We start from the raw sequence: 20,913 nt of genomic DNA, 5'->3' as shown, positions 1-20,913 counted from the left end.
CTTAAACATTATCTTAAATACTTGCAACAATGTGCCACTGAACTTGCTAGAAAATGAGACTACTCTAGGAGAAGTCAATTACCATGGAATAGCCCTCTCCTTTCTCTTCTCTATTATTAGTGTCTAATTGCTCTTTGTGCTAGCCCAGCTCCTCAACCCCTTCCCACACTTACAATCATTTTTATGTAGCTGCTGACTGTGAGGTTACACAGTTGAGTGGTCATCCATTACAAACACATTGACCACTTAGTTAGGGTCCTATTTGAAGAAACATTAGAGTGACAGGTCTGAGTCTGCTGGGGCTGTTGACCTCATATCCAAGATGGCAACGTTCAGCAGCAGTCTCAGGGTTTTTGGATGTCTACAAAATAGAGACCTTTACAGATAAATGACATGTATAAACACAGTAAAGCTGAACCCTGGGCATAATCCCCCCCCCCCCCCCCCCCACATTTGGATAGGTAATTTCTTACCCTACAGCAATCTCTTAATGTATTTCTATGCAGCCATCCAGCCACAGATAAATCCTATCCTCTGTGTATTTAAATTCATAAATTAGCAGAAATGTAATTATACCACTGTGCATTATATTTAGAGAACCCAGGAGTCTCAGACTCATGGTTTGATCTGTCTAGTGCCCACTAACTTAACGTGGTTTGATTGACAGACCAGGAAACTCCTGGCCTGTCCCACCCAACTACAACTTTAAACTTTGACCCACCCACTTAATTCTGCCCACATTCACAACCCTTGCCTCCTAATCCATGCCAATTGTAGATACAATTCCTATTGAATTTTATGGGAATTGTAGTTTTTAACAGTAGTCATGAATATGGTCAGGGATCGACACTGATGCTTCACTACTACCGCCTGCAGGTGCTCAGGCTATGAGCAATCAAGAGCAGAAAAGCTCAGATATGGGATATAAGGAGTGTGAGCAGTGATTGACAACTATTACATGCCCCTGGCTCTCCTGGAGGAAATCAGACTCACATGGTTTTGTAATAAAGTTCCAGGAGGAAGAAAAAATTGAGCAGTATACTACTATCTTCAAGGCAGTTAGATTTAATTTTTACCTTTGGAAAAGGAATTATAATTTCCTTGTTTGGGGTATGTGCTTTCTTTAAGGTATAACCTAATATATATATATATATATATATATATATATATATATATATATATATATATAACTTTGAGGTGCAGGGGCTGCTTATTTACTGATTTACATTACTTTTCTGTATCAGGAACAGCTAATGATGTTTTCCAAGGTTCAAATGGACGTGCTCCAGGACTTCGAGACTATGAGGAGCACATGTATGTTAATACACAGAGCTTTGATGCACTCAATGTGGACAAAGAGCCCTATATGATCCCAGAGGACAGTCCAAAGAAAGATCTGTTTGACATGAGTAGGTGAACTTATGGAATTTAAATTGATGTCCAATAATTGTAAAAATGTTGATTAAAAATAAAAGCTGTTTGTGGATCACCACAGGTTTAAAGGGAATGTATAATGACTTTGTATAATTTTATTTATCATGGTCAGGGCTAAAAAGTACAAATTCCAAAATTATTTTATTGTTTTCAATTAGGTAAATATAAAATGTTGTACATGAATCATTTTTTCTCATTTTCAGTCTGCAGGTATAGCCTTGAGTTCATTTTTACTATACTTATTGAATATGTTTGCTAACAAAATCCTGCTGTTTACGTAGCTCAGAAGCTTAAAATTAAATTTATAAACAAAGAGAATCAGATTAAAGACACCGCCCTTTCACTCCTTCCTTGTGAGAAACAGCTTAAAACTAAGTTTTAATTTGAGAGAGGGGTATACAGTCGGAGGGAGGCATACAGCTACTGCTTTCTTTTTGTAAAGTCTATAGCCCCATACACTCTATTCAGATTTACCAAAACCATGTAGTGCAAGGGCCTGCCTGATTGCATACAAATTGAAACTCCTAAGGTTTGACCTCATATTATATGGTTTTGGTAAATCTGAAGGAAACAATCTGATAGTGTGTATGGGGCTTTTAAGGTTTTGGGAATCCTGTTTCACATGTACAAACTGTGTTAAATGTCCAAAAAGATTCACCACCTATCAAACTCTCTCTGAAAAGCAATCCAGCTTGAAATGCTCTTCCGAGAGCTACTGCAAGTTTCAACTAGTCCCAAGGCTCTGTTCACAACTATGCAGATGGGACAGAGTGTGTGCATTCTTACGCCTCTTGTTTTATGCATCATTTCAATGGGCTGTCCTACACGCGAAAACACAGAAAAGAATTGCACGACCCACCAAGACGTATGGTACTTTGTTATCATGCTTTTTGGCATGGGCGAACAAACGCGAGAATCACGTGTTAGCAAGGTGCGTGGGGTGCCATTAAGAATTAACGGCACCGTTGCATGACTGCTAAAGACTGTGTATTTTTTGTGCATTGCGGGAACATACAGGATTTTGTGTATATTCATACAACACACAAATGTGAACCTAGCATAGGAGAGGCTAAAGAGGTTTTAGGAGGAGAGGGGAGGTCTAAGGTTGAGTTGTCTCCCACCTTATACCTACAGATCATACAATCTTAACATGGTGCCCAGTTGTAATGAAGGCAGCTTCTCCTTCTTCCTCTCTCTGGTCATGTGATATGTCACATGACAAGGGGAGACAGGAGCAAGTGCAGCTTACCCTTCCTCCCCAGCAGTGAGACTGCAATGTGTTCTTAGCTTCAGTCAGCATCCTTCTACCCACGGCAGGCTGGGGGGAGGAGACTCCACCCTCCAGCAGCCATTGGCCCCTGCTCCTTCTAACAAGAGTGACACCAAATCTCCAGTGTTTCATCCTCAACATGGTGCCTGGCCATAATCCCCTCATGCCCCTCCCTGTCCCTCGCCCTGGCCCTTGTTCCCAAAGCAGTACTCATGCTCCAACAGTACACTCCATGTACTCCTCTGTTAATGGTCATCATTCCTATTCTGAGTTGAATGAGTTATACAACCCACTTGGGGGGGGGGGGGGGCCCTTTAGTTTGACTAAGGGTTGCCTACACAACCTAGAGCTGGCTTTAAGAGCCATTGCAAACTTGCAACTGTATAACAGAGATTTGTAAAAGCTAGACATCTCTATGCTTATTCCACTGCAAATGGTTGCTGCTACAAAGCCAGTTTTGTGACAAGGGTTTAAAAATAAAAGATCCTTCTTTCATGAAGGCCATGAATGGGCTTTCAGAGTACAAACTGGAAATCTTTTTTATATCATAAAATATAGAGCTGCGTTATCGCAAAAAGAAAAAGATACATTAAAAGAATACAAAATAATTAATAAAAAAGTTAGGGTAATTTTCGGAAGTGGGAAATAGACCTAGGAAGGACTTTTTCCGAGGAGCAGAAGAAAAATATGATACAATCTATCTTTAAAACAGCAACATGTACAAAACTACAAGAAACTAATTATAAAATCATTTCACAGTGGTACAGAACACCAGAAAAACTTCAAAAATATTTCCCTCATACATCAAATAAGTGTTGGAGGTGTCAGAAAGAAGTGGGAAATTTTCTACATACATTTTGGTCATGCCCAAAAATTTAGAAATATTGGAAGGACGTACGAGAGATTATTCAAAAATTCAGTGAAGTAGAAATACGGGAGGACCCAGCAGTATTTCTCTTGCATTTGTCAGAGACCCCGGGGAATATATATAGGAATTCCATCCTGTGTCACTTGGTAAACACAGCAAAGGCATGTATAACACTTAGGTGGAAACAAACACAACCCCCTAGTGTGAGCATGTGGCTGAAGAAAGTTGAGGAGGTGAACAGGATGGAAGACCTAATAAGGACAGCTAGGAAAAGAAGAAAAACCTACTTAGAAATATGGACACCATGGAATCTTTATATCTCTTCGGAGGAGGGAAAGAGACAGATTGATGCGATCTAAGGGGGAGGAGGGGGAGATATAGGGGAAGGAGATGAGAACTTCCCCTCTCCCCCTCCCCTCCTTGGTTTTTGGGGGTGTTGAGGGGGGTGGTTTGGGGTAGGATTAAAAAAAAAAAGGGAATATATATATATATATATATTTTTTTGGGGGGGGGGGAAACAAGGATGGAAATAAAGATGAGAAATAAGAAGACAACAATAAAACTTTGGCCTGGCTGGGAATAGTACCAACCCAGGACCAGACATAGGGTATGTGGGACCGAATTTAGAAGGAGGAGTTTCCTCGAAGTCGTCCCCATAAATTACCATTAACTTAGCTTTTTTTTTTTTTTTTCTCGGATTTATATATTACACTATAAGGGAAGTAAGAGGTAAAGGAAATAGAAGGAATTGTTATGTTTCCCTTTTTATTATGTATAAATATGGAAATTTGATGCATGATATTCAGACTGCTTATGTAAAATTCCATTCTTGTTTATATGAAGGAAAAAAGGGGGAAAAATAAATAAATAAAGAAATTGAAAAAAAAAAAGTTAGGGTAATTAACAGTAAAGCTAGCCCATTTTTTTTTTTTATATTGTGAAAGATAATGTTACATTGAGTAAATTCATATCCAACATGTCATGCTTCAAAATCGCAATGGTGATAAACTTTAACCCTTAAAAATCACCATAGGTGAAGTTTTAACATTTCTTCAGGTTACCATTTTTGAGTTACAGAGGAGGTCTAGTGCTATAATTATTGCTCTCGCCCTAACGATCGCGGTGATACCTCACATGTGTGGTTTGAACATCATTTATATGAGTTGAACCACAAAAATAATTTCTTGCGATTCCACTTCCACTTGCAATTCAAGTACACCCAAAAGTGCTCAAATATGAAATCTGCTCACCAGATAAACATGACCTCTTTAATTAAAAAGAAGGTCTAATGCGCTGTGTGGGAAATTCTGGATGGATTCCCTGAGCCAGTGGATAGATCTTCTATACTGTGACCTCCTCTCCAACAAAATGTAACAAAATGTAACATATAAAAGACAAAGGGAGAGTACATAGAGCAATACTGTTTTTTTTAAAGGATATCAAATACAAAAATTGCCTACTTACATTTGATGGTGCCTTGTCCTGGCACTGAAGATTGCCTGCGATACCTTACATGGGAACCGTGCACAACTGGGCTCACATTACAGAGCCGGCATGCGTTCCACTCCTTGCGAGAGAGAAACTGGAAGCTGGGACCCGGAAACGATGTGATCGTAAGCGCCTCTACGTACGTTTTGTAATTGCTACGTCATCAGGAAGCATACTGGTCACTGGGCATGGTAGCCCTATATGGCGTGGAAGTGAGATGCGATTGGTGGAGCCACAATTCTCCACCTTCCACAACCCCAATTGGTCTGGACAGTTTTTAACATTTATGTTATATTTATAAATCATGCACTGGCTCCCCAATCCGCAATTTAGACAGATACAATAAATGCAAAAATTATTTACATGGACAATTAATTACAATAAAATAGTTAAAAATATATAAAAAATATATATAACAGCGTATACATAAATTCAAAGACATATTTAGCACCCCCTACTATCACTATTCAACCTGCACAGTGGTATGCCCACGATTTAGGGAGCAGCTATATAGTTTTAATTTTTTTTTGTAGAAATGCACGCTTACCAAATGGATATGACCATCTATCTATCTAAAAAGGTTTACAAAGCTTAGATCTAAATACACATGAGACGAGCCACCGCATTCCGCTGCCAAAACCCTCTCCTTATGGACCATTATTGGGAATATGGAAATAAAATCCATAGCGGCATTGCGTAAAATGTGTGGCCCAAAGAACAATATAATATTCTTATATGAAAGCACATATCTTCAAAAATTGAACAAAAAGATCCGGATGGCCACACTCCAGTGAAAACGATTTCTTTATTGATGTAATAAATCCATGCAGCAAGGATAAAACTACTGACGCATTTCACACCGTTACAGCAGTTGCTTATTCCTTTTGTCTATTCGTGGAAGAAACCCATATATACCCGGCCACATTGGCATCGCACTAAAAAACAGGTCAGCTTCTCAGATTTAGAAGCTGAGTCAGCTAATGACACATTAGCTGTCACTAATTCTGATTCATGACCAGAGGCTTCGGGAAGTCAGGGAGCTGGCAAACGTAATCCACAGACTTTAAACAAAGGAGCCAGGGGCTCAATCAAAAAAAAGAAGAGAGACGGAAGAGGACAAGAAGGGGAGGAAGGAGACACCACCAACGGAAGCAGATATCAGTTGCCATTAACAACAACGGCTAATCTTCTGAATTTGTCTAAGAGAGCCATGAAGGGCTCCAAAGTGTCTCTTTTGTCACGTGGATTGAACTTCTGCTCGATTAAACAATACAATCTTTTTGGCACAGTTTTGGGCATTAACAGATTGCTCCGCTTTCTGACACTCAGAAAGCATTACTATGGAGAATGTGATCCAATTCCTTCTTGTGGTGATATGGTGGTGGGTGAGTCGCCTCCTTCTCTTTCATCTCAGTTTTCCTCCCCTTCCTTGTCTCCTCCTTCACCTCCTGTTCTTTCTCCTCTCTCCCTTTCTTCCCCATATCTCTTTCCTGAAGTTTGTGCACTAGGGGATCTACTTTATTTGGCAGTGGAGTACAATCCTTGTCGCGATGAACAAACAGCGTTAGCTGATGGTATACCGTTTAAGATAAGATCAGATTTTTATCCCATTAATGTGGCAAGGATATGGATAGGATATTGATACTTTTCAGTAATTAATTGAGGGAAATCTAGTTAATTTAGCGAAGAAATCTTTTACTAAATGTTCAATTAATAACTTTACTATTGAAGAAAAGAAAGCCATTAAAACCCTGATGGATGACAGCAGTGTGGTAATCAGAAATGCTGACAAAGGTGGGTTAACAGTGGTTATGGACTCCGGAGACTACAGTAATGACGCCACCCATCAGCTTTCTGATTCTAGCACCTATGTTTATCTCAGAGGTGATCCAACACAGCCTTATAAAAAAGAATTAACATTGCTATAGGAAAAGGGAGTCACGATGGGTATCTTCACACATAAAGACATTAACATGTTTTTGCCAGAATATCCTATCATGCCAATATTTCATTTCTTGTCTAAAGTCCATAAAGGGTGTAATCCTTTAACAGGCAGACCAATAATGATAGGTATAGGTTCTAGGTAAAGGTTTTTTGAACAAACAATTAGCTCAACAGATTGACACAAAAGTGAGTACACCCCTCACATTATATCTTTTCATGTTATAACACTGAAGAAATTACACTTTGTTACAATGTAAAGTGGTGAGTGTACAGCTTGTATAACAGTTAAAACTTTCTGTCCCCTCAAAATAACTCAAAACACCACCATTAATGTCTAAACCACTCCAAATTGGGCCCAAATAGTCAATATTTAGTGTCATTATTTTCCAGCATTGCCTTAAACCCCTTGGGCATCGATTTCTCGATCACAGAGCTGGTGGATGTTAGAGATCTTGTGCTTCTCCACCTTTCATTTGAAGATGCCCCTCAGATGCTCAATAGAATTTAGGGTTTAGGTCTGCAGACACGCTTGGCCAGTCCATCACCTTTACCCTCAGCTTCTTTAGCAAAACAGTGGTCGCCTAGTATGGACCTGTTGGCTAGATGATAATACCACAGCAACTGATGCAGTAACCAATTCCTAGATTAACACTATATCTCTAGTCTGTTAATATATTGTCCCAACTAATCTCATGTTGTATTATCCTGTTGGTACCAGTTTGAGCACAGATTCTCCTGAAATGAACCTCTCCCCACATTGGGGTTATAGTATAAGTTAGTTTGTTTATGTTGTATGTTGTGCCCTGTTGCGGTATGTTGCCGCATCAGAAGAACTGACCCTGCATGGGCAAAGGTTTGGCCCCTGTGTGGGCTAAATTTGTATGCTAATGAAAAATGTAATAAAAAAGATTTTGCAAAAAAAAAACAAAACAGTGGTCGCCTTGGAGGTGTGTTTGGGGTCGTTATCATGTTGGAATATTGCCCTGCAGCTCAGCCTCTGAAGGGAGGGGATCATGCTCTGCTTCAGTATGTCACAGTAAATGTTGGCATTCATGGTTTCCTCAATGAACTGTAGCTTCCCAGTGCTGGCAGCACTCATGCAGCCCCAGACAATGACACTCCCACCACCATGCTTGACTGTAGGTAAGACACACTTGTCTTTGTACTCCTCACCTGGTTGCTGCTACACACACTTGACACCATCAGAACCAAATAGGTTTATCTTGGTCTCATCAGACCACAGGGCATGGTCCCAGTAATCCATGTCCTTAGTCTGCTTGTCTTCAGCAAACTAGGGTTTTCTTGTGGATCATCTTTAGATGGCTGTCATCCTTCTGGGATGACAGCCATGCGGACCAATTTGATGCAGTGTGCAGTGAATGGTCTGAGCACTGACAGACTGACCCCCCGACCCCTTCAACCTCTGCAGCAATTCTGGAAGCACTCATCCCTCTATTTCCCAAAGGCAGCCTCTGGATATGATGCTGAGCATGTGCACTCAACTTCTTTGGTAGACCATGGCGAGGCCTGTTCTGAGTGGAACCTGTCCTGTTAAACTGCTGTATGGTCTTGGCCACCAAGCTGCAGCTCAGTTTCATGGTCTTGGCAATCTTTTTATGGCCTAGGCCATCTTTATGTAGAGCAACAACTCTTTTTTTTTTAGATCCTCAGAGTTCTTTGCCATAAGTTGCCATGTTAAACTTCCAGTGACCAGTATGAGAGATTGAGATCGATAATACAAAATTTAACACATCTGCTCCCCATTCACACCTGAGACCTTGTAACACTGACGAGCCACGTGACACCAGGGAGGGGAAATGGCTAATTGGGCCCAATTTGGACATTTTCACTTAGGGGTGTGCTCACTTTTGTTACCAGTGGTTTAGACATTATTGGCTGTGTGTTGAATTATTTTGAGGGGACGGCAAATTTACACTGTTATACAAGCTGTACATTCACTTCTTTACATTGTAGCAAAGTGTCATTTCTTCAGTGTAGTCACATGAAAAGGTATAATAAAATATTTACAAAAATGTGAGGGGTGTACTCACTTTTTTGAGATACTGTATATTTTTATGGAAAGTTTTTTTTTAAACTATATTTTTGTTTTTAGAAGACTTTTTTGAATGGGGTATTTTCCACCTGTTTAGGTGGTTTAATTATGTCAAGTATGCATCACCGTTAAATTGTTGGTCGTTATTTATATATCTTTTGTGGGTTTGGTTTGTTTGTCTTTTTTTTTTGTCTGAAGAGTTAACCTTGTGATCATGTGAGAGAGAAGTTAAGCTGACTCGCCTTTACATCAACTGAGAGCATTGTGTCACCTGTAGTGGGCGTGCACCATGCCTAATTACCCCAATTTATGGTTTTGTTTGCTTGCGTATATATGTCTTTGTCGTTATTTTAAAACTTAGCTATGAATAAGCACCTGCTGTAATGGTGTGAAATGTGTCAGTGGTTTTATCCTTGCTGCATGGATTTATTACAACAATAAAGAAATCGTTATCATTGGAGTACAGCCATCCGGACCTTTTTGTTCAATTTTTGCATATGGTTGTATATTGAGCTGCACCCACGCCTGGAGAGGGGAGAGATCATTAGGAAATAGACACCTAGAGCGAGTTATTTTTATTGTATCATATCTTCAAACATGTTATTTTGATGTTTTTAATTGTCCAGGGATAATTCCCTCTGCATTTTTAATGAGAGAAATAATGGCTTTTGTTATAAAAACAATATACCTTTAGCAGCATTTTTTTGCTTGTTTTCTCATATGCCTAATTAAAGTCTCATATATTTTGCTTTGGCTTTTGTTTGTTATATGTAGTAGGATGCTCCCTCCACTTAACAATATTGGATTTAGAAATGATGAATATGGTCACTGAGATGATGGCTCTGAATCTTACACCTCTGTGCAGCTCTATGGCCTGTAACATGCAACTAGAAAATGATTGTGCTGTGTGTGTTACTTTTGAAACAAACAGAATGGAACAGCCAATAATCTTATAATGTAACTGCGTCCTTAGTTAATGTGCAATTAACTATTCATTATCGGCATTAGCCACATATCTCATTGTATATATACCTAGGGAGTTTCTCAGGAAACACAAATACAAAAAACGCTTGTACACATAAAAAGAGTACAGTTGTCACAAGATATGAATGGATTCAATGCCTTTGCAAAACAAATGAATAGTGTATTGGGGCAATTTACAGCACAACACTGGAACACAAGTTTTAGAATAAAAATTATTTCAACTATTTAAAATGTTTTGCCTAGTTTAACATTTTCTCCAGGCAAATTTCATTTCTGTCTGAATTTACTGTATGTAAATGTATTAGTGCATACATAACATAACTGAAGACAGTGTAGGCATATCACAGAAACAACAAAACATATACAAGTTCTTTATGAGAAACACTATTTCTTTACCTGTCTTTTCCTATATCATAGTAGAATATGAAAACATCAGTAAACAAGGGCTACTGTACAAGGGCAGATGCGGTGCAGTGTGATGTAGCAATACGTGATAGTGTCAGCAAGGTTTGTACTGTGAATAGAGCTATTTGGTCTGTAAATAAACACAATATCCAGCCAGTATGCAATTAACTAATATCACTTGGTGTTAGGACCATTTGAAGATGCTTTGAAACTCCATGAGTCCAGCCTCTCAGCTACCCAAAAGGTGGATCAATGGCCAAGTCCTCCAACCAGAAGAGCTCCTGTTGCACCTACAGAAGAGCAACTCAAAGGAGAGCCATGGTACCAAGGAAAAATGAGCAGAAGGGAAGCAGAGAAACTTCTTCAAAAAGATGGAGACTTTCTAGTCAGGGACAGCATCACCAACCCAGGACAATATGTGTTAACAGGAATGCACAATGGACAGCCCAAACATCTGTTATTGGTGGATCCAGAGGGAGTGGTAAGAACCTTTATTGAGATAAGAACATATGTTAGAACTACTAATCCCAAGCTTCTAGGCTCTTTTGTAAAGTTAAATATTACTGTTATCATTGAGATATGAAGCCTTTTAACATACAATGGGGTTGGTTTACTAAAGGCAAATAGACTTTGTATGTGCAGTTGCTCACAGAGCTTATTAAGTGAGGTAAACCTTCATATTGCAAAGAATGCCCAATCACATGCAAGAAAAATAAACTGCAATTTTGCTTGCACATGATTGGATGATGAAAGTCAACAAACCTTCTACTCATTTACTAAGCTCTGGAGCTACTGCACTTGAAAAGTGCATAGTCTATTTGCCTTTAGTAAATCAACACCAATGATTTTAATGTGTCTAAATGCAACTTGGATTCACAGCAATCACATGATCGTAAAGCACCCGATTGCAAGTATGCATCGGGGGCTTACCGATCCCCACTGGCTACCGCCTCGGCAGTGTGCAGGGCGCATACATGTGGCCCCTCAGCGTTAAGGCTAACCCGGCAAGAGGCTGCATATATGCATACTGTTGGCGCCAAGAGGTTAATCAAACTGATATTTGAAACAGTTGGATGATGGTCAAATACTTGGGTAAGTCTATAATTTTGTGATATCCAACACTGATTGGTCACTAGAGTGTGTTAGTGAATTGGAAACAGTTATAAAAAAAGGTTATCACTCACTGTGTTCACTGGTTTTGTATTGACACCTTAAATTCTTCTGACAGAAGGTTCCTGTATCATTTGGTAGACTGACATAATTCCAAAGTGTGATTTTAAAGGGTTTGTTCAAAACTGATATTTTAGTGATATGTGGTTACTGCTGTGAACAATCATTGATTATTTGTTATTATTCGTATATAATCCAGTTTTTTTTTAAATTATTATTATTTTCTGTTGCCTACACATAATGCAACTCTGTCTGCCTCAGTAAAGGGTTCTTATGCATAATAATCATTTTTAAGTGCAGTAACCCAAAGCAACTACCCCAAACTCTGCCATTGAAATCAGACCTTTAAAAAGATGGAATGTACTTGGCTACTAAGGTTAACATATATTTAAGAAATATTACTTAGTGCACCTGTCCTGAGACTATGGACATATCTTTACATAATCTTCTCAAAATCTACAAAGATCACAATAAAGACTGTTAGCCTAGAATGTGCTGACAATAAAGTCTGGCAAACGGCCAAGATTCTGGTGCAGTATACAGTAATGTCCTGTACACACGGTCGGACATTCCGACAACAAAATCCATCGGATTTTTTCAGACGGATTTTGTGTCAAACTTGTCTTGCGTACACAGGACAAAGTTGTTGGAAAATCCGATCGTTCTGAACAGGGTGACATACAACTGGACTATAAACGGGCCAGTAGCCAATAGCTGTGGTCTCTTAATTTATTCTGAGCATGCGTGGCACTTTATCCGTCGGAATTGTTTATACACGATTGGAATTTAAGCGATCGGATTTTGCCGTCGAAAAATTTTAGATCCTGGTCTCAAACTTTTTGTGTCGGAAATTCCGACGGAAAAAGTTCGATGGAGCCCACATACGGTCGGATTTTCCGACAACACGATCCAAACACATATTTTCCGTCGGAAATTCCGACCGTGTGTACAGGGCATAATAGGAAAAAAGCTAAAGTTTTTGGTGCTTCAGTTATGATTTTAAAGATACTTTTCTCCACAATGCCTCTAGCTACTAATGTGAATGAGGCTTATTTTAAAGTACCTTTACGGCTTGTTTAGAATATGTAAATACTTTAATGTAAACATAAACCAAAGTGGAAATTTAGCTCATGCCCTGACTGTATGTGTGGATAGGGGATATTATTGTGCTAACTCAATTAGTGAAGAAAAATGAACAGCTGCTACATAAGAATGTGACAAAAATGAAATGTAAAAATCAGTGAGAAATGTAGAGCTAAAAATATGAAACAATAAACATTGAACAATATATCAAGTACTGTGTGTAAATAATAAAAACTTTGTGATAAAAATCTATCTAAAATATAATTAATATAAAACAGAACATGTATATAATGAATAGAAACGAAGCCCCAAAGGTGAAACTATCCTATGGTAAACATATACAGTATGGGGTCCACCACGAAAAGTTGTTGCTCAGAAGTGGGGTACAAAGGCCTCAGCAGGCATGTAGAGCATCAGGGATAGTGTGTCCTCCACCCGAGATAAGGGGTATACACTCTTACTGGAAATAGTGGATTTGAATGTCAGCAACAACGAGTCAATCAAGTGAGGATAGCCTGATCAGCAGATTTCCAAATGGAACCAGGGATTCCAAAGAGCCCCAAGAATGAATCCAAGGAATCATGCAGGTAACCGTGAGGCTGGACCTCAGAGGTTAAGCAGCCAGACTGGAAAGCCAAAAACTGTTTACAAGATCACATTGTTGTGTAATCAAAAAGTTCACATTCTTCACTTCTCTCAAAAGTGGTAGTGGCTGACTGTATAAATTGTAATTTGAGATGAGGATTGGTTTACTTCCATATTCCAATCACGTGCAAGCAAAATGCAATATTTCTTGCTTGTCATTAGGTATTCTTTGCAAAATAAATTTTCACTGCATTCACTAAGCTAATTGAAATGACCCTTGCAAAATGAAAAGCATATTTACATTTAGTAAATCAACCACACAATAAACATTTTTTTTCTGGAGAAAAAAAGGCCATCTGCTGTTATTGTCAATGGCACTTGGCAATACTGTGATTGATTAAACATTTTTGATTAACAGGAGAGTGACAAGATTGACAGCAATAAGACTACAGTACTTCTTCATTCTTCCACCTTGTCCTGGCATGGGAGCTGAAAAATTTCCCCCAAAATTGTTTTTGGTCATTTAATGTAGTCATTTAGTGTAGTGCTAAATTAAATTGTTTTGTGACAGTTTTTTTTTTTTTGTACTTGGATCTTTGTCACATTTGTCAAGAACTGGAAATTTACACCATTCATTTTCTGGTATTTTGCAGGTCCGGACCAAAGATGTGCTTTTTGAGAGCATCAGTCATTTAATTTCCTACCACTTACATAACCAACAACCGATTGTGGCAGCCGAGAGCGAACTGCACTTATGGCAGGTGATAGCACGGAGAACAACATCCTAGGTAAAATATCATAGTACAAAAAAAGTGTTAAATAATAGTAGTGTTGATTATAGTATATGTCTATATTGAAATGTTACTAACAGAAAAAAAGATATAATAAACTACTTTTACCCAAATATGGGGACTAATTGTGTTTGATGCAGAGATCTGGAGTAATTGGCATGGCATTTTATATATTGGAACTGATACTATTGGTGCCTGATTAAATAAATGTGTGGTTCCTAAAGTTCAACCCCATCCAAAAGGTTTTTTTTCTCTAGTTTTAGTTCCTTAGCACTGCAAAAATGATTACGTTCACCTATGATGAAGGGTGTGCCCATTATCTATCTGTACCAGTACAGAACACAGGATTGAAAGTGGAAAAAGGAGGAAAACATATTTCAACCGCTTGCCGACCAGCCACTGTCGTTATAATGTCGGCTTCTTCCCGCGAATCGCCGTAGCTGTATGTCGGTCCCTTTAACAGCTATGGCAGGCGTGCGCATGCCCGCTGCACAGCGGAGAAGCTTATGCGTGTGGCCAGTGGCTGCAATGTCCGCTGGCCACCCGTGATCGCTCCACAGAGAGCCAGCACAGGGATCTGTCCCAGTCAGTCCCTTCCCCCTATTGTTAGAAACCCAAACACTGGACTTTCAAGCTAGCTAAATCCAGCTCCAAGGCCCCCCCCCCCCCCACAGTGATGGGATGCCCCAATTCTTCAAGTAGAGGGACATCTGTCATCCTTTGCAGATTTCTGGGTCCAGACATCCTGGATTTTTAGGTTCAGTAAGTCGTCTCCTAGCCTGTTTTTTTCCACCCAGTTTTCCCTCTTCCCTGTAGTGACTGGGAGATCTGCCAACTGCGCTGCAACAGCAACTTGCCTTAGGGGCTATTGTTTCTGTTCCCATGGAGGAGCACTTTCCAGGGTTTGTACTGTAGCCTGTTTATAGTTCCAAAGACCAAGGGCAACATTCCCTTCCTAGTCCAAAAATCCCTGAGCTTCCTCCTTTAAGTTCAAAAGTTTATAACTTCCTTCCTTTAGAAAGATTTCCTAGCTTTCATGGACATTCAGGATGCCTATTTGCATATCCCCATCTTTTCCCCACATCAGTGATTTTTGCTCTTTGCAGTGGGTGAGACACTTTTCCCTTTGACCTGTCAGCAGCTTTTGGGTCTTCACAGAAATGGTGGTTCTTATCCTGACTTGGTTTTGGTTACAGGGCTTTGTGGGCTATCTAGACAACCTGCTGCTTTAGGATCATTCCACTCAGGCTTTGGTTCCAATGGGCAGTGGTTGATATGAGAGTTGCAAAGCTTTAGGTTGATCCTAACATTTCAGATGTCTGTGTTGGATTCAACTCACTACCTGGAATGCCTGGAATGTTTTTTTTTTTTTTACACAAACAAGGCTTGGGTCTTTATTCCACCAGATACGATCTAGTTCCTCTGCTGAAATTTTGAGTCCAGAAAATGTCCCTCAGTTTCTTTTGTATGAGGGTACTAGGGCAGATGGTAGCCTCTTACAAGGCATTTAATGGTGCTCATTTTCACTCCAGGTTGCTACAACTCAGCATTCTAACTGCATAGAACAAAACAAACCAGTCTCTGGACTGGCCTATGTGTTTGTCACCCAGTGCCAAATTGTTCCTGTCATGATGGATCGCCAACCTGGTGCTTGAATCAGGGAAGTTGTTCCTGCCTTTAACCTGGAAGATACTTGCAACAGATGTCAGCCTGTCTTACTGGGGTGGAGTTCTCAGGCCCTTAATGGTCCAAGAAACAAAGCAGGAATGCGAAACTGAACTTCCCATCAACATTCTAGAACTAATTGCTATTCAAATATCCCTTTAATGTCAGGCTCCTCAGCTTTGGGGGCTCTCAATGCAGGTAAAGTCAGACTTCGCACTGCCTTCGCCAACCACCACCAAACCTTTAAGCTGCACACCAGAAGTTGCGCAGCTTAAACTGAGGCAGATCTGATTCTGACCTAGGCAACACAGCATGTTTCAGCCCTAACTGTCATGCTGGTCCCGGGAGAGTGGTTCCTTCACCCCAGGTGACTTCTGTCACAGGTGAGAATAGTGGGCATTGGCATTCTAGCATCCTGGTTCAACACCAAACTGGATAGATTTCTCATCAGTTTCAGGGATCCTCGAGCCTTCCCTGTAGATACTATGGTGACTTTGGTTCTCCCTTATCTATGTCTTTCCTCCCATAAAGATACTTCCTCAACTGATAAACAGGATCTATGTGAGGGCTTTCCAGTGATCTTCATGGCACTAAATTGGCTCAAAAAGATGTGATACTCAGATGTAATTTATATCCTGATAGACACTGTGCTGCTGCTTTTGGACTTCCCAGATATTTTTGGTCACTAACTTTGACAGCTTTGCTGTTGAAGCCCAGATCCTGAGGGTCAGTGGCTTATTGGATTTGGTCATTTTTTTGCTTCTCTGTGCTAGGAAGTTCACTTCTCGCATTGGCTAATGCTCCACCCAGAAAGCCTATTTTCCTTGATGTGAATTAAAGAAGTTACATTTTAGGCAGTACTCCATGGAGCAAATCTCGGCCTTACTCCAGTGGGGTCTGGATCAGCATTTAGCCTTGAACACTCTCAAGGGGCAACCTGAGACCTAAGAATTTTTTTCCTAAAGTGGTCTCTTTATTCTTTCTTAACCAGAATATTTCAGAATGTCCCATGTATGTTCTCTTCACTGTTTGGACATAGTCTATACTGTGTGAGCTTACCTCTCCACTACAGACAATTTTATTTTGCTCCACCATGGCACAGTGGATTTAACAATTGTTCAACCCTTTTCTGTTTCGGCCCACTCCACTTCACACAGGTGCCTCTTTGGCTTTTCAGCATCAGCAATCTGTTTCACAGATTTTCATGGCTGTCTCCTGGTCCTCTGTTCACAAGTTTGCAAAGTTTTAACATTTGGATTCTCCAGTCATCTGCTGACACCGGCTTTGGCCAAAAGATGCTAGAGGCTTCTTGGGCCCTTCTGTTCTGTGGGTCTATTGGAGTATGTTTGCTGTGTTCCTTGCCCCTGCCTGTGACCTGTAGTGTACAAAAAATAAATCTTCTTTTTTGGCTATAGAACTGAAAAATGTATTTCTTAGCATATAGTACACAAGACCCTCCCCTCTGTCTGTGTATCCTTTTAATACTGGCTGGGGATTGCTGGGATTGGGGGGGGGGGTGTTATATGGGGGTCCTGACAGCTCTGCTTTGCCAGTATCCAATCACCTATGGGTGTGAGCAAATAACCTGATCGTCTAATCCTGGCCATACACTATATGAAAAATCGGCCAAAATTCAGTCATTTAGACAGGTCGTTCATTTTTCAGCAAGTTAATGGGCACAAAATCGATAATCGTTGAGATGTTTTTGAGCCGAAAAAACAAAGGACAAGTTTTGACATTTTCTGCCAAGCCAACGATAGACGAAAGGTTAATGTGTTTCCCATCTGAACTGTCTGCACTAGGTATGTGTAAAAAACGAACAAAAAATGCATTCATTTATGTTCACTGAACAATTTATCGGTCATTACATGATAGCACTATCGTTTGTGCTCACTGCCGAATGTTCGTTTTTCAAAAATGGGTTCGGCTGGCATAAGACTCTGTGTCCTATACTGTACTCCAAGAAACAGATTTTCCAAGTAAATTTTAAAAATCCAGTTTTGTGTAATAATTGAAGGTCTTGAATTGTGATGTGGATGATAAGTTTTTTTCATGCAATTTATTAGTAAGTTGTATGTCTTTCAGGGTCACCTACAATTGGAGATGAACATCAATAAAAAAGAAAGTGCGCAGGAGCTTTTCCTAAATGAGGTCACAAATATTAACAACGTGCCATATATGTGGCCCTCTAGTCTTCTTTTCTGCCTGAACGTGTAGTCACTACTGGATTATTCTACTTTCTTCAACCAGGGGATGTAGCTGAGTTTAGAAGAAATGGATCATTTCAAATAACACTGTTCATAACTGTTGACATGAAACCCATCACTGTTAAAAAAAAAACTATGTAAGAAAAGGAAGGATACATTCTACCCCCCACCAAGAGAACAATGTTACCTCTGTATAAAAATGTGCAATTCTTTTTGAACTGTCAAAACAATCTATTGCTGTCTCTTTTCTCATTTTGCTGTAAAAGCTTACACCTTTTCACCACCATTTTCAGATATCCCTTTGTGTCTTCCATGCATGGCTGACATGTTTGTAGTATAATCTGTATTATACACATTTCCTAAAAAAAAACAAGCAAAAAAAAAAAACAAGATGCTGCTTTGATTATTATTATTTTTTTTTTATACACAATAGTTCAATTATTCTGATACAGTACATTAGACTTTCCATTAGATGGGATTGTTTTTTTTTTTTTTTTTTTACAAACATAGAAAGAGTGGTGGGCAATATAGTTGCTGAGATGTCTGTATAAAATATATTACATGGATTGCACATATGATCAGCATGATTAATGACTTTCAATTATCTTAACTTTCAAAATCTTTCAATTATCACATAATGATTGTTTGTGTTTTGGAGTGCTGTCACATCTCTAGCAATGGTCTATCTGTGGCCATCCTTTACAGCATTTTGATTAAAGCCCATCAAATGGTATCGTTACTAGTAATCAGCATGGATTCATGAAGAATCGTTCTTTCCAAACCAATATATTAACCTTCTATATGAAGGCAAGTTGTCATCTAGATAAAGGAAGGCTCGTAGATGTGGTGTATCTGGATTTTGCAAAAGCATTTGACACAGTTGCCCATAAACGTTTACTGTACGGTGAGTACATGGATTGAAAACTGGCTACAAGGGCGAGTTCAGAGGCTGGTAATAAATGGGGAGTACTCGGAATGGTCAGAGTTGGAAAGTGGGGTCCCACAGGGTTCTGTGCTGGGACCAATCCTATTTACTGTATTTATCAGCATATAACATGCACTGTTTCCCCCTTAAAATAGGGGGAAAATCGTGTGTGCAGGTTATACACCGATATATAGGGCCGACTTGGAGGGGAAGGGCCGACTTGCCGTAATAGACAGAACCGGATCTCTCCTATGTACTCAGCTTGCAGTCACGTCCAGTCATGTCCCCTGGACGGCTCCTAGTGTTGAAGTCCGGGATTGGACCGGTGGTATGTTCATTATAGTAGCTGAGCCAAGGGGCGTGACTCCGAAATCTGGCTCTCTGCAGATGGGTATGGATTAGCTTGCAATTATGGACAAGGCTGCAGATGGGCATGGGTTAGGCTGTAATGATGGGCAAGGCTGCAGATGAGCACAGATTAGGCTTCAGAGATGGGCAAGGCTGCAGATGGGCACTGCTTAGGCTGCAATGATGGACAAGGCTGTAGATAGGCACTAATTAGGCTGCAATTATGGGCAAGGCTGCAGAGGGGTAGTGATCAGGTTGCAATGATGGGCAAGGCTGTAGATGGGCTCTGATTAGACTGCAATGATGGGCAAGGTTGCAATTATGGGCAATGGCAAGACTGCATATGGGCACTGATCAGACTGCAGTGATGGGCAATGGCAAGGCTGCAGATGAGCAATGGCAAGGATACAGATGGGCACTGATCAGGCTGCAATGATGGACAATGACAAGACTGCAGATGGGCAATGCCAAGGATGCAGATGGGCACTGATCAGGCTGCAATGATGGGAAATGACAAGGCTGAAGATGGGGACAGATCAGGCTTCATTAATGGGCAACAGCAAGGCTGCAGATGGGCACTGATAAGGCTGCATTGTTGGGCACTGACTCTTATTTTGCTTCAAAATTCTTTATTTAAAATGTAAGTGTTTTTCCTGAAACATCCCTCTTAAAATTAAGCGTGTTATATGACGATAAATATGGTAATTTGTGCATAAACGACCTGGAGGATGGGGTAAACTGTTTAATCTCTAGATTTGTGGATGATAATAAGTTAAGCAGGGCAATAACTTCTCCGCAAGATGTGGAATCCTTGCAAGAAGATCTGAACAAATTAATGGGGTGGGCAACTACATAGCAAATGAGGTTTAATGTGAAAAAATTTAAAATAATGCATTTGGTGCTAACAAACCAAACAGAATATTGGCATGCATTAAAAAGGGGGTTAATTCCAGAGATAAAATGATAATTCTCCCGCTCTGCAAGACTCTGGTCAAGCCTCACCTGGGGTATGCTGTCCAGTTCCGGGCACCAGTCCTCAGAAAGGATGTGCTGGAAATGGAGCGAGTACAAAGAAGGGCAACAAAGCTAATAAAGGGTCTGGAGGAAAGGTTACAAGCACTGAACTTATTCTCTCTGGAGAAGAGACGCTTGAGAGGGGATATGATTTCAATTTACATATACTGTTCTGGAGTGCCCATAAGCTCTTGTACACACGGTCGGAGATTCCGACGGAATGTGTCCTATCGGACCGTTTTGTCGGATATTCCGACTGTGTGTGGTCTGCATCAGACTGTTACCTTCGGAATATCCAAAGGACCAACTTTTCCAACTTACCGGTAAAATTTTCAGACAAAATGCTCCGATCGGACATACTCTGATCATGTGTAGCCTACTCCGACGGACAAAGTGCCACGCATGCTCAGATCAAATTCCTAGACCAAAGCTATTGGCTACTAGCCTGAACGTAGTCCCGTCGTAACGAAATAACGTCATCACGTTATGTACAATCGGATTTTCCAACAACTTAGTCCGACCGTGTGTATGCAACATCACTTCCGGACCTCTTCCGGAATTAATCCGTCAGAATTACTCTGACGGATTTGGTTGTCGGAATCTCTGACCGTGTGTACAAGGGCTAAGACATAAGATATGTGGCCACTCATTAACATTATAAGAAAAGACATTTAATCTT

At 40.1% G+C, this 20,913-nt stretch overlaps 1 protein-coding gene across 1 annotated transcript in view; it reads left to right on the top strand.

Annotated features, from left to right (window-relative positions):
• The window catches only part of SHC2 (SHC adaptor protein 2), a 99,671-nt gene extending 80,978 nt beyond the window's left edge, over positions 1-18,693 (top strand). Inside the window, exons 10-13 of the mRNA XM_077475615.1 lie at positions 1,245-1,409; positions 10,635-10,927; positions 13,938-14,072; positions 17,826-18,693. Coding sequence (XP_077331741.1) covers positions 1,245-1,409; positions 10,635-10,927; positions 13,938-14,072 — 593 coding nt within the window. The 3' untranslated portion in view covers positions 17,826-18,693. The remainder of the gene's footprint in view (positions 1-1,244; positions 1,410-10,634; positions 10,928-13,937; positions 14,073-17,825) is intronic.
• The last annotated feature ends 2,220 nt before the right edge of the window (positions 18,694-20,913 follow it).

This window comes from Lithobates pipiens, unplaced genomic scaffold (genome assembly GCF_037356315.1).
Source record: "Lithobates pipiens isolate NorthernLeopardFrog02 unplaced genomic scaffold, aLitPip1_a1.2 Scaffold_13, whole genome shotgun sequence".
Lineage (NCBI taxonomy): Eukaryota > Metazoa > Chordata > Amphibia > Anura > Ranidae > Lithobates > Lithobates pipiens.
The sequence above is the reverse complement of the archived record's forward strand: the minus strand, read 5'-3'. Positions and strand labels throughout refer to the sequence as shown.